A 12,813-nucleotide genomic window follows, 5' to 3' on the forward strand; every position below is an offset into this window, starting at 1 on the left:
CAGCCGCCCGCCACCAGGGGAGGGCGAACCGGGGCCCTCCCGGGCCCGCCGCGCTGCCGGGCAGCGAGGCCGCGGCGCCCCCCGGGCCTGCCCGCCCCCGGCCGGCGGGGGGGGTGCGCGGGGCGCCGGCAGGGGCGGACTGCATTTCCCAGCCGCCCCCGCGCCGCGCGCGCGCGCGCCCCGCCGGCCCCGCCCCTGCCCCGCCGGCGTCGGGGGTTGCTGGGGCGGCCCAAGATGGCGGCGCGCTGGAGCAGCGAGAATGTGGTGGTGGAGTTCCGCGACGCCCAGGTCGGGGGGGCCGCCGCCGCCGTCGCCGGGGGGCTGCCGCTCTGGCCGGCTCCGGGGGGGTGGGGGGGCGGCCTGTCCCGTGAGGAGCGGGAGCGGGGCCCGGCCCGGGCGGGCTCGGCGGCCGCAGGGGGCCTTTCGGCGGCCGCGGACGGGGCTGAGCCGGTCCCGGAGCCGTTTGCGCGGAGATACTGCCTTGATTCATGAGGCGCTTTATTTTTAGTCTTAATTAGATCTCGGCTGTTTTTTTTTTTAAAGTATATTGGCAGGCCTAATAGGAGCTATTACCACTTCCCACACATCTTTCCTCATTTTTCCTCTGAGACCATTTTAGCTGCCTTCTCTGCTGCGACATAAATTGTTGGGAATTGCTCGGTTAGGAGGAAAAGCGGGTTCTGTTTTTTTATAAATAGCAAAAAGGTCAGCTTTTGAAGTTGCTGGCTACTGGAGAATTCTAAGAGTTTGCTTATGTGCTCTCTTGGGAGCTATTCTAAGAAACGGGTTTTTTTAAGATGCTGGCAGCTGCTTAGCAAAGCTGGGGATGGTGGGTGAGCTATGAACTGCTTCAACAGGAAACCCAGAAAGATTAAAATAAAAAATACAGGTCTGCAAACTTGTCTTCTAGTTTGTCCTCTTGTGCTGGAACAGTGTCAGCTCTGTGCTCACCATTGCAAACAGGTGCAGGGTCCTGCCTGCTGTATCCAGCCTTCCCCCTGTAAGCTCACAGAGCTTTTTGCTTTTATACCTCAAAAGCTTTATATCGGCTTTGTTTTCCTCATTGAAGAAATGTTAAAGCAGGTTTGTCTGCTGTTGAAGGTTTGCTCTCAGGAAACTGGTAATGAGGTACGAAGGTATGTCTTCCTAGATCACAGTTTAAATTGCATCTGGCTCAGGAGATGCGTGGCCTCCTGATTTGATTGCTTATTCATAATGATTGCGTGTGGGAGCGGAGAGGAGAGAGAACAGGTGTTTCCATCTTCTTCTGCAGCAGTTGGTTTCAGTCTTGCTGTTGTGCAGGCGTATACCTTAATTGCGGGGTTAACCATTGGTATTTTGGTCGCTTCGGTTTACTGTGGTGTGATCTTTCTTCAGCTGTTCTGACCTGCCTGCTCTCTCATACGAAACCAGAGAGCTTCAGTGCAGTTGGGGCTGCTAGACTGCTGCTTCAAGTTAAACTCATTTATACGTTTGTGCTTGAGCTTTTTTTAGGAGTCTGCATGAACATTTTTGCAGACGGGAAACCCGAGCTTGAGAAATTGAAACACCTTGGCTGTAATCGTCCTGTACCAGGCTTCAGCTCTGTCTGTAGGCCATGCTGTCTCCAGAATCCCCATCCCAAAACCAATTCACATGGAAACAAGAGTCAAAAGAGTGGGCAGCTGTTACATTTATAGCCTGTACATGTCTGCGAGCACTGCAGTTGTCTTTGTTCGCCATGCCAGAGCGTGTCATGTGAAAGCTACAGCACCCAGCCTGCAACACTTCAGAAGATCTCTGGTAGTTTAGGGCCAGCATTGCCTACAAGCGTCCTCTTTCTGTACAAGGTGACAGAGGGGGCAGTCTCTGTACTCTTCTGATCCACAGGCTTTTGTCACACTGTCCTTGCTATCAAAAGGAGAGTAAAGCTCGCCACATCCAACGGTGAAATAGTACCACTTGTAGCACCTTGGTGTGTAGATGGGAAGCTGGGTGTGCAGGGAACTGGTATTTCTTGCCTCAAGAGTTTGCACCTCTTGAAAACCAGTATAGCCTTAGCACATTGGGTTGGTCTGTTGCCTTTCAGGTGGAGAGAATGAAACTAGATTTGAAACTAATGGAAGTTCAGTCATGAAAATGTATTTTCCTTGGCTTACCTAGCAGAAATGAAGTGAAATACCAGAGTAGGTGGTTGAAATCTGAAAAGATGCTGCCTGGGTTGTGGGCTCAGAGCTGGTTTTTACATGCGTGGTACTCCTACCATGCTTATTCACCTAATTGTTACTCATAAACAGCAATTCTGACTATCCTGATTGCTGTTTTAGGATAAAAACTGCTTTCAGGTTGGTTTGTTCAGTTTCAGCTCCCTCCTTCTGGAAGGTTGTGCTGTGAAGACTGACATATCAGTTCACCAAGCACATTAAATGACAACTGGTTTTTTCAGGGGTTTTTTTTGGTTTTTTTTTTTTCTTTCTTTCTGTTGCCTAGATAAGACTGAAGTATTGTAGGGAGCTATTTGTTGCCATAAAATGACTTCATTTATGACCAACCAGAATAGCAGCCTGACATGTGAAACTTCTTACTTCATTCTAGTTGATCATTACATTTTATGACATTTGGTGCCTGGAAAAACAGTTTACCAATGTTCATTATTAAATAATAATGAATAAATAAACAATTTATAAGAATGAGATCCTGGTGCCAATACTGGAAAAAATAAGCTGGTATGTGAAATTATCAATCACTTTAAATTGATGGTGTTTGTTCTGTCTTGAGGAAAGATGGCCACAGCTGTGTGAAATAGGTCAGCTGACTAGCTCTTCATCACATGAGAAAGTTCCGGTTCCAGTAACAGCTTTAGGGATCCTCATTTTCATTCCTCAGAAGTGAAATGTGTATTGTCAAGGAAAGCTTCCTTCTCCTGGTTCTTTGGTGTTCTGTTTGTTTGGGTTTTTTTAGTATGAACTTAGTAACCCGCTGAGTTTTGCAAGGTGGTGTGAAATTTAGGAAGCTGGAATTATTTGTTTTCCATTTAGAGATATTAAAACTAGCTGCTTATTTACAGCATTAGTTTTAGGACTAGGAAAGCCTTGCCAGAAGACTGGATGTGCTACCAAGAAAAAGCAATGGAAGCGGGTTGTTCCTGGAACAGAAGTGCTGGAACTTGGCTTGGTTGGGGTATAGATGTAGGCCTGGGGTTTACTGCAGACTCCTGCTGAAACTCTGCAGGCATTTGTAGCTGTTTGCCGTGTGGCATTTTGGTCTCCAGTGAAGAATGAGCCCGTGATGCTGTTTTTCCCTTAGTTGGTGTACTTGCAAGCAGGGAATGGGGCCCTGCTTGAAAAAAACCTGGTTTTTTGTGATGGTTATTCTCCTGTCAAATCTGATTGAAATGGAGTGGGATTGCCACGTTGTCTGTCTGGTTTCAGTGATACTTGCAAGTAGTAGCTGTGGGACATCTGGAAGTCTTGTTATATCCATGCTGAGAGTACTTAGCAGAATCCTGAAGAGCAGCAGAGACATCCTGAGCCCTCAGAGAGGTAGCTTTGAAGATGACAGCACTTAGTTTGAAGAGTATGGGGCACATGCTGATTTTGTACTGTGAACGCTAAAAACTGCATTGAAGTCATATCTGTGCTTATGGGCTGAACTGTTCAGCTTTCCAAGTAAAATTTTCCTTTATTCTCTTGGCAATTAAATGAGGTGATTGGCCAATTCCATTCTGAACAAAAAAGGGGGAGACAATGTTGAAACAGTCTGTTTAATTTTTTTGGGGTCTTATGGCATTTAAGTTATCTCTTAGCCTTCTTTACAAGCAGTGCCAAAGTAAATTCTGATGCCTCTTAGCCATGTCTCATTTTTGGAGACCAGCCACACACAAATGGTTGCACTGCTATCTCCCAGTACACATATAATTAAATCTGGCCCTGCAATGGAAGAGAGAGAGACTGAGAAAGCTCCTGAGCAGGAGCAGAGGCTGATTAATACGGATTATTAGAGATTGCTGATTGAAAGGCTGCAGCTGTGATTGCCATAGCGGGGAGAAGGGAGCAAGGTCTCAGTGCTTGTAATGGTGTCTGCCAGGTCTTGCCTTCAGTTTACTTGAACAAAGATGTTTTTTGTGCGCTGTCCTGCATCCCAAAATCAACCGCTACACCCTGTCTCCCATCTGTGCTTCTCTAAGGGGATGTTACTTCTGCCATCCCTGACAGGTATCAGCCTTGACTCTTACCGTAGCAGTTTATACCTTGAAGATGAGCTGGCAGGTGTTCCTGAACTCCTCCCCAAAGCTGTGTGTTTTGACCGAGAAGCTGACCTGACAGGTATAATTTAATTTTGTCTCTGCTTCTCTTTAACAGGCGACTGCGATGTCAGTGGATTGCCTGGGACAGCGTGCAGTACTCTCAGGGTGAGCATGACAGTCCCCATTAGAAATGTATGACAATCATTTCCACAAGCCAAATCAGCAACCTTCAGGCTGACCTCAATTGAAGGGCTGATGTATTGTTTCAGAAAGGTGCAGCTGAGTTCTGTTCAAGGCTGGATGAAAAGGATTCTGGGTCACGTTTCCAATGGGATACAGAATGGAAAGCCAGCAACAACAGCACAATAAAGTACTGTCGTGGCTTTCCCGATACGTGCTTTCCCAAATCCACTTGTGGGAGGTGGAGCACCATGAAGTACTGTTTGGATTCTGCTTGAAATACAGCTTGCTTAATTTCCTTAAGATAAAATTTGCCCCAGATATCCCCACAGCGTACTTGGGCAGAAGAGCCAAGCTCCCTGACCTGCTTCTCTCCTGCTTCAGTGAGGGATGATACTCCACAAGAACAGGAGGTGCCATGGACTGCAAGCTGCCAGAGCTCCCAGGAGGGCTTGGCATTATGTAGCCACCTCCAGGGCAAGTCTTCAAACTGTTCAGCAGTTGCCTGCCCAGCTGCCGCCTTTCAGTACTATCAGCTATTGCTGCCCTGCTGTCAGTGACACAATTACCACACCAATAAGGGTGTTTACTTGAAATTCAGGATTGTGTGGGTGCAGCTGATGTTTGGTCAGCCTTAGGTCCTTTCGTACAACTCAGAGACCCCCTGGCCTCCGTGTAAACCCGTAGTCTGGCAGCCCTGTGCAGGAGTAACTGGCTCAGCAGCTGCTTTGGGTCTAAATTGATGCCACTTCCTCCTTATGCTGCTCAGTTTCACAGCTTGTTTATTTGGGGACAGCCTGTCTGCACTTCAGCATTGGGTCTGTGGCCCTCTGCTTTGCAAGCTTCTACTGCATGCTCAACAGCCCTTCAGGTTTTGTCTCCTTTGTTTTAAATCTGTAGGAGAGCCTCAGAGGGCTCAGCATCTTCGCATTTCAGAGTAGGGAGCCCTGAGGACTTTGGTCTGGAAAGGCAGCAAAGATGCTCTTTATGTTCGTTCTCTTGGGAAAATTCATAGTGCTCGGAGCAGCTGTGTGCTTGCTATGCAAGCTTGTGATGCTGGTGTGGTTAATTATATATGGTTCAATATGTTTTGGTGCTGGTTGTCCATTAGAGTTCAGCTGGCTCACAATTATTTCTGGGCGGCTTATCTTGCTGGTAAGATGAATCAGACTGTGGAGGGAATGATACCTTGCCTAGCTTTGTGGGGAAGGTGTCCATGTCCACCAGAATGTACAAGCTCAGGTTTAGCGTCATGCAAATACATCTGCTGCATAAAGGGTTAGCTCAGGGAATACAACCAGATCAGTGCAGTGCTGTGTCCACCCGTGTTAAGCTGCTGCAGCTGAGCTAGCTCTGCGCAGGTGTACTCGTACTGTCTGTGGAACCAAGTCCCCCAGACAGCATGGTGTGGAAAGATGCAGCCATTAGAATCATCTTATGTTTGTCAAGGCTCGTTAACTCTTGCTCAGAGCAACCTCTCCAGACTGAAGCTGGTTCCAGTGAAGCTGTTGCGTTGCACGCCCAGCCCTGTGCTGCCTCGGCTCTGCTGCTGCAGGACTAGGCCAGCAAAGCTTATTTGGATGTGTTTACAGCATTTCCCAGTGCTTCCTTTTGTATTCTACTTATCCAAGGTTTTCTGTGGTCTGAGCTACCCATTACATTTGCAGATCCTGTCTAATTTCAGCATGTCTGCTTTATCTTTTTTTTAAATGTAGCTCTTTTTGAAGTATGTGTCTGGAATAGTATTTTCATCTGTCTTGTGAAATCCTGCTCTTCTTTGGCCCTCTAGATGCAAGGCTGTGAGCTCCATGTGAGCTTGGGATTTTGAGATCAGTTCTGTGTGATGCAGCCTCTTTGTGTTGCTGTGTCTTGCAGCCGCCGTTTCCTCTACATAGTCAACCTGGATGCACCAAACGAGGGTCATCGGAAGATCTCCCGCCAGAGCAAGTGGGACATTGGGGCAGTGCAGTGGAACCCGCACGACAGCTATGCGTACTACTTCGCAGCTTCAGTAAGTTCACTCATTTAAAAAGCTGTAACTCATCCTCTTCCCTGGTCTTTCACGGGTGGACTTCTGCGGACTTGGAAGGCTGTACAGAGCTGGCACAGGCGTGCTTCTGCAAGTCACACTGCAAGATCAAGGCCTAACTCTCATTTACTGCCAGCAAGGTATTTGGCTTGATGGCTCTGAGTTACTGGTCAGTCAGTGTTAAATCTAGTTTTGCTTGCTTGTCTTTTATAAAACACCTTGCCAAATAAATCAGGCACCCAAATGGTCCTTTTCTGGAAGGAAGCAGGGATGTGCTCTCTTTCTAACTTCCATTCTGTTACGAGATTTGTGCACTTATTGAATTTCTTGCTCTGTGCTGTTTTGTTTTCACCTCCCTGCCTTCCTGGTGGGATGTGGTGCACCAGGCAGTCTGTAAATAGCACAAGTCAATACTGGCTCACCGCTGTAACAATCTGGATTTGCAGATGGGCAGGGGCCGAGTCATCGAGGAGCTCTTATTCAGTGTGTGGAGAAGTGAATAGGCTGTTCTGAAGAAGCAGTAGTGGCCGTCTGAGACCTGAATGCAGTTTTTAGCTCTGATCTTTACTCACCCTGTCATGCCCCTGTAGCTTGTTCACCCAGAGCCCCAAGTTTTTGCTAGCAGCAGTCTTAGCCATCAACCACAGCACTGCAGCAACCGGCACTAGCCAGATGCAGACTGCTCTCATGGTGAGGTGCTTTTTCTGTCATGTTGCATCTGCTTTTATAGCCTGAGAGTCCTAGAATAGCTGGGGGTAGAGAGGTTTCATGTATTTTTTTGAGAAAATACTTAGCTGAAAGTGGTTTCCTGGGTTTTTTTTGTTCTTTTTGTTTCCTGGACTGGCTATGATTGAAGTTAAGGGCAGTCTTAAAAGTGGACCAGTGTTGTCAGTTAGGAGCCTTTGCTTGCTTGCTCTGGTGACCTTCCCCAGCCTGTCTCTTCCCAGCTCTGGCACATGACTGACATCTGAAAGGTGCTTTCAGCAGCTGTCTGCTTCTGAGTGGAGTGTTAGTTCAACTTGCAAAAAGGTGTCCTTCAGTGCCACTTCTGGATACAGTCTGTGAAAATCAAAACCAGATAAGGAAATGTACTGTGCAGGCCACGAGTACAGTGGGAAAGATGCTTTTCCGATACACTCTGAAGGCAATATCCAGTTAATCAGGTTATCAGATTAATGCTTATCTGAGCAGGACCCTGCTGCAAAGGGGAGCTGTGCCCATCCCACCCATCTGAGCACTCCTGTCTCTTGCTGCATGGAGCCAACACAGGAACTCATCTTGTTCCAGACTGAAACTAGGTGCAGCTGGCATCAAACTTTGCTGTTTATAAATGAAGGTGCAAAGATGCTCTGGTGATTTAGATGTACAACACGCATCAGGTAAGGAATCCCCAAGATGAGATCAGGCAGCTTTTCCAGTATGGGTCAGAAACACCTCCTTTCCAGCCATCTCACAGCTGGTTGATGTTCAGGTGCTGATGCATTACAGCCCTGTCCTAGGACTAGAGTTTAGCCTGTCTTGTTTAGAAGTGGAAAGCAGACTTACACCGTGTGCTCAGGTCTGCATGTCCCAGGTCAGGTCTGAAGGCAGTGTGGATGTGTCGGGGGGCCATGTCTGAGGGAGCAAAGGTGCTTTCAGAAGGCTAAATCAGCTTGGATTCAGCAACGTGAAGATGTGATTTGCCACTTCGGGACTCAGCTGGCTGTCAGTCCTCCATCAGCCTGCTATTGAGGTCGTCATGTGTTCAGGTGGTGTAGACAGCCCTGAGGGTCCTATCCCTCTGCATCCCTGTGGATGGAAAGGGAGTGTGTAAAAGGCTACTATCCTGCTGGCCAGCATCCTCACCTGGTTTACAGTGCTGTTAATTGGAAGTGGTGCAGGCAGAGGGAAAGTCTGTTCTTGTGTTTGAATAAGGGCTTCTTATTTTTTTAGCTTCTTTCCAGAAGAGCTGAAACATGTCCTTTTGCTGTGCTTGGCTGTGTCTCCCCTCTGGCTCAAGCACGTTGCTGCTGTTTCAGAAATGCCATTGTTTTCGAGCCTAGATCCTTGTTACTTTTGTGTGGTCACAAATACTTGAACAAGAGGGTGATGAAATTGTTGGAAGTGTATACTGATACTTATCAGGAGAAACATGTGTTTTTAGAAAATGCTCCTGATGGGAGGAGCTGTCATTCCCACACACCTGGTGCTAGGGTCAGCACATTCCATGTGAGATGCCCCACTAAGAATCTGAGAAACTTCTGGTGATCCTCATCTTGTAGCAGCAGCTCTGAAGTCCTGGACAAATCCTGTTTGGTAATTTCACTCTACCCCCTTAAATCCATCTGTCAATAAGAAACATGCAAGGAGTTTTCCTTGCCCCAAGCCCTTGTGCAGCCCTGCTGTGAGCTATTAGAGAAGTGCCATGTATCATTGCTGGGTTGGGAGGAGACCTTTCATTTCAGGGAAGCCTGGAGTGTTTTATCTATCTGCAAGTTTAAATTCATATGAAGCAGCTTTGGGGTAGAAAAAACTCCACCACCACAAAAAACTGCCACAAAAAATGTAAGATGTCTCTTCTTTATTATCTTTTCCCTCATGTACACGTTAAGTCTGAGAAGAGGCTAATGAAAATCAGATGTTGAAGGTGTGTTATTTCTGTTTTTGCAAAATCAAGATGAATTTCCAGCCCAAGAATCACTGTGCTTGGTGCTATATATGCACTCAAAAAGGCAATTCCTGCCCCAGAAGGGCTGGAGTCAGCCTGGGCTGAAGCAAACCTCGATTGAGGCAGAACATGAACTTTAAAGCATGGTAACTAGTTTCTAAGTAACTTTGTGTGTGGCTGCATTTGGGGGAGGATTTCTTCCTGGAATGAGTAAAGGAGCCCTAAATAATGTTGTCATTGATTCATTTGGTTTGCTCCTGTGGTTTACAGTTAGTGATAAGCACTTAAAGCTTTTTTTTTTTTTTTTTTTTTCCCTGGGCTGGCAAGGATGGACGTACCCTTGAGGAGGTGATCTTGAAGCCATTAGACTGTATTGGTTTTGTTTGGCAATGGCCCTGATTATCCCAGAAGGAAATTGGGAAAGAATTGAGGAGGACCAGTGGTGGTCTATCATCCCCCTCACTGAAAACTCCATTTGTGAATCTGAAAAGACTGGCAGGGTATTCCTGCGGAGAGAATTTGGCTGCCTGTTGCCTGCAGTTACAGCATGTTGTTAGGAAATAAAAGCTCAGAGAACATAATTTCATGGAAATATTTTGCAATGTGTTTTTTTTTTTTTTCTCCCATTCTTGTTCATCTCCAATTTTAAGTGGGTGTAATTAAAGTGTAAGCTTTTGAGTCCTTGCAGCCTGTAGTTTCATCTTTGCTCTCCCGCTTTGGGCAAGGACTCTGCTAATCACAGTGTGACTCATTGGTAGCAGGTTGTTCAAAGTGAAGAGAACCTGGTCCTAAGACATGGATTTTTGTCCTACCTGGTTTGCCTGAGACTGTCTCCTTTCTTCCATCTGATTTCAGAGCAATCAGCGAGTTGACCTGTATAAGTGGAAGGAAGGTAATGGGGAAGTGTGCACATCGCTGCAAGGACACACACGTGTGATCAGGTGAGGAACGAGGGATGCTGAGGACCGCTGGGTGGAAACTGGTGCATTGTTCTGTAGAAGCTGAATGTTCTGGTCCTGGCCCTGCTCAGGCTCTTGCTCTGAGCCTGTTTTTTCCACTTTTCCGGACTGTACTGCCTTCCCATTTGGAGATGGTGTCAGATGTGAAACTGCTCACCTTTTCATGGCTCCCCCCAGTATATCAACTTAGCCTTTGATGGCTCAAGTGTCATTGCCTTAGGCTGCTGTCCTTGTGAAGAACAGCAGCCATCATCTGGGAAACAGATAGCAGCATGTTTATTAAATTAAATCCGAGCCATGTTTGTGTGCGGTAGCAGCTTAATTAAAGCAGGTAATCCCAAAGGTCAAGCTCAAAGTGTGTTACAGTGGTGCAGGAGAGATTTCTGCCTCTGGTTCTAGGGTTGTATTACAGCACTGGGCTGGAAATGCAGGTGAAGGACTGTTTTTTTTACTCCAGCTCCTGATTGTGGAAAGTATGTACAGCCCTTGAAACACCATTGTTTGGGCTGACTGGAGGCTGTTTGTGTCCCAGGTGCACTTGGTGATCCCAATAGGAAGGCATCCCAGAGAGAGGTTGATGCCAAGAATGCCTGGTAACTTTGCCTGTGGAGGAAGGAGCGCATACATGATAGCTGTAAAGTTCAGAGCTAGGAGGTTACTTCACTGGAATTTACTAAGAAGCATTTCATTGCTTCTTGGGATTTACTTAGAGAAATGATTAAGATCTTGCTTTTCACTTAAATAGTTTTGGTAGATGTCACGGATGCCATGAATTTGTCAGAGAAATGTACTGGGGGCTTGTGAGCAGTTGATGCAAACTGTGTGTGCTTTTCTTTGCTGACCTACTATGATTTTGCATTTGCAGTGACCTGGACTGGGCAGTGTTTGAGCCAGACCTGCTGGTCACCAGTTCTGTTGACACATACATCTATATCTGGGACATCAAGTAAGAATCAGTATGTTTCTGCACTGCCGGGAAATCATTGGACTCCTTTCTGTAATTAACAGCTTGCAGGGCAAAGCATGCACTGATGGGTGCTGCTTTTCAGCTGCGCTTGAAGGGGCTTCATTTACTTCCCGTAATCTCAAAGATGACTTCTGTTCCCCTATTTTCAAGTCAGTTCAGAGTCAATGAAGGGTAGAGTGGTACAGTTAAGCCACAGTCACACTCCTGTTTTAAAAAAATACTGACTGGCTTCACTTCCTAACCACTTCAGATCCTTCCTTGGCAGCTTTTTCTGGAGTCCAAAGGTGTTCCTCAACCTGCTGGGCTTTTTAGCTGAGTGAGTGGGCACCATTTCATGATCCTTAAGCCATTTTCCACTAAATTCAGTGGTTGTCGCTGGCTCTCCCTCAGTGGTCGGAAGACTGGCAGTGGTGTTCAGAAACATTTTCCTGTTTGTGCCATCTCTTGATTCCTGGTGGTTTCTATCATGAGTAATTTCAGGGTAATGTATTTCCAACTATATATCCAAAACCCACCAATATTGAAATCCCATATTTTACACCTGAGAAGCAAGGAGCTGGCATTGAGACTGCTGGGTTCTCTTGCTGGCTGTACAGCGACTCTTTATGACCCCTGGCAAGTCACTTTGTTCCTCTCTTGCCTCCCTTGCTCAGTGATAATAGGAGGATAATTATATAACCCCACTGCACCAGGCTACCCCGAGGCTTGTTTAGCTCCTATGAAGCACTTAGATCCTTGGTTAAATGGTGCTTGAGAATGGCAATATATTATTAATGTGTAATTAAAAGACATAGAGAGACAATGACTGCTGGTTGTCTTTTCCTGTGACACTATCTTAGTGCCAAGCAAAAAACAGAGTTATCTGAAGGCTGTTATCAGAAGCCCCACTTTAACTCTTACTGTGCCCTTCCATCATTTTGTGTCTGCGTCTGTCACTCGTCCAGAAGCGCTGCTCAGGCAGTCTCTGACTAGCCTCTACATCCCACTTGTGCTAATAAGGTCTCTGAGCTTGCTGGGGCAGCAAGGTCCTGGGGCTGCTGGCCTCCAGCAAAGAACATGCTGCTGAAGCGGCTGTCTCTAATGACACCCCAGGGAGGTAGCCCTATGGTAAGAGCAGCTGGAAATTCTCTGCTTAATTTTTTGTACAAAATAACTTTTCGATTAGGCAGAATTAGAAGGAGAGGTGCAGTCCATTCCAGCAAATGTTCTGCTTTTCAGCAAACAAAAAAAGCTGAAGACAACGTTCCTCATTTTCACTGGTGTTTTTCATGAAAGGGCAGGTGATTTCCTGAGGAGGAAGGTCAAGGAGTGAATTGCCTTTCCATGTCCTAGCTGCTGGGAGCTGTCATGGTGCCGCACTGGCTTCTACCACCGCAGAATTTGTTCTGTAGTGTCTGTACACAGCTGGGCTTATTTCCTGGTAATTTTGTTGTTATGTGCTAGACATGAAGTCTTTGCTCTGAAGTCACTGCTCCATCTGCCTTGAATCAGGGTCTGCAAAGGCTCCACAAACACATCAGTGCCTCTTGTCTAGTTTTTCCACAGCTCTGTTAGTTCTTTTTAATCCTCCTGGGAAAGGCTATTTTGTTGCTTCCTGCAGCAACGCTTTGTGAGCCCCGTTTCCTTGCCTGCCCAGTTGCAATGTGCCACTCTTGCAGGCGTTTCTCCTCTAGGCTCCTCTAACTCCATCCTACATCTTAAATTTGCTACTGTGTGTGGTGGCAAGACAGGATGGCTGCTGTCCTCCAGATGGTCACCTCTTTCCGTATTCCATTTAACATCAGTGTACTTTGGTAAGCAGAAGGC

General features: G+C 46.8%; 1 protein-coding gene across 6 annotated transcripts in view; it reads left to right on the forward strand.

Annotated features, from left to right (window-relative positions):
* The first annotated feature begins 196 nt into the window (after window positions 1-196).
* Window positions 197-12,813, forward strand: part of WDR59 (WD repeat domain 59) — a 51,207-nt gene continuing 38,590 nt past the window's right edge. For all 6 annotated transcript variants that reach the window (XM_037409186.1, XM_037409187.1, XM_037409188.1 and 3 more), the window contains exons 1-5: window positions 197-288; window positions 4,341-4,390; window positions 6,281-6,416; window positions 9,937-10,022; window positions 10,906-10,986. In XM_037409186.1, the coding sequence (XP_037265083.1) occupies window positions 235-288; window positions 4,341-4,390; window positions 6,281-6,416; window positions 9,937-10,022; window positions 10,906-10,986 (407 nt within the window). In that variant the 5' untranslated portion in view covers window positions 197-234. The remainder of the gene's footprint in view (window positions 289-4,340; window positions 4,391-6,280; window positions 6,417-9,936; window positions 10,023-10,905; window positions 10,987-12,813) is intronic.

Source organism: Falco rusticolus, chromosome 15, assembly GCF_015220075.1.
Source record: "Falco rusticolus isolate bFalRus1 chromosome 15, bFalRus1.pri, whole genome shotgun sequence".
In the NCBI taxonomy this organism is placed as follows: Eukaryota; Metazoa; Chordata; class Aves; order Falconiformes; family Falconidae; genus Falco; species Falco rusticolus.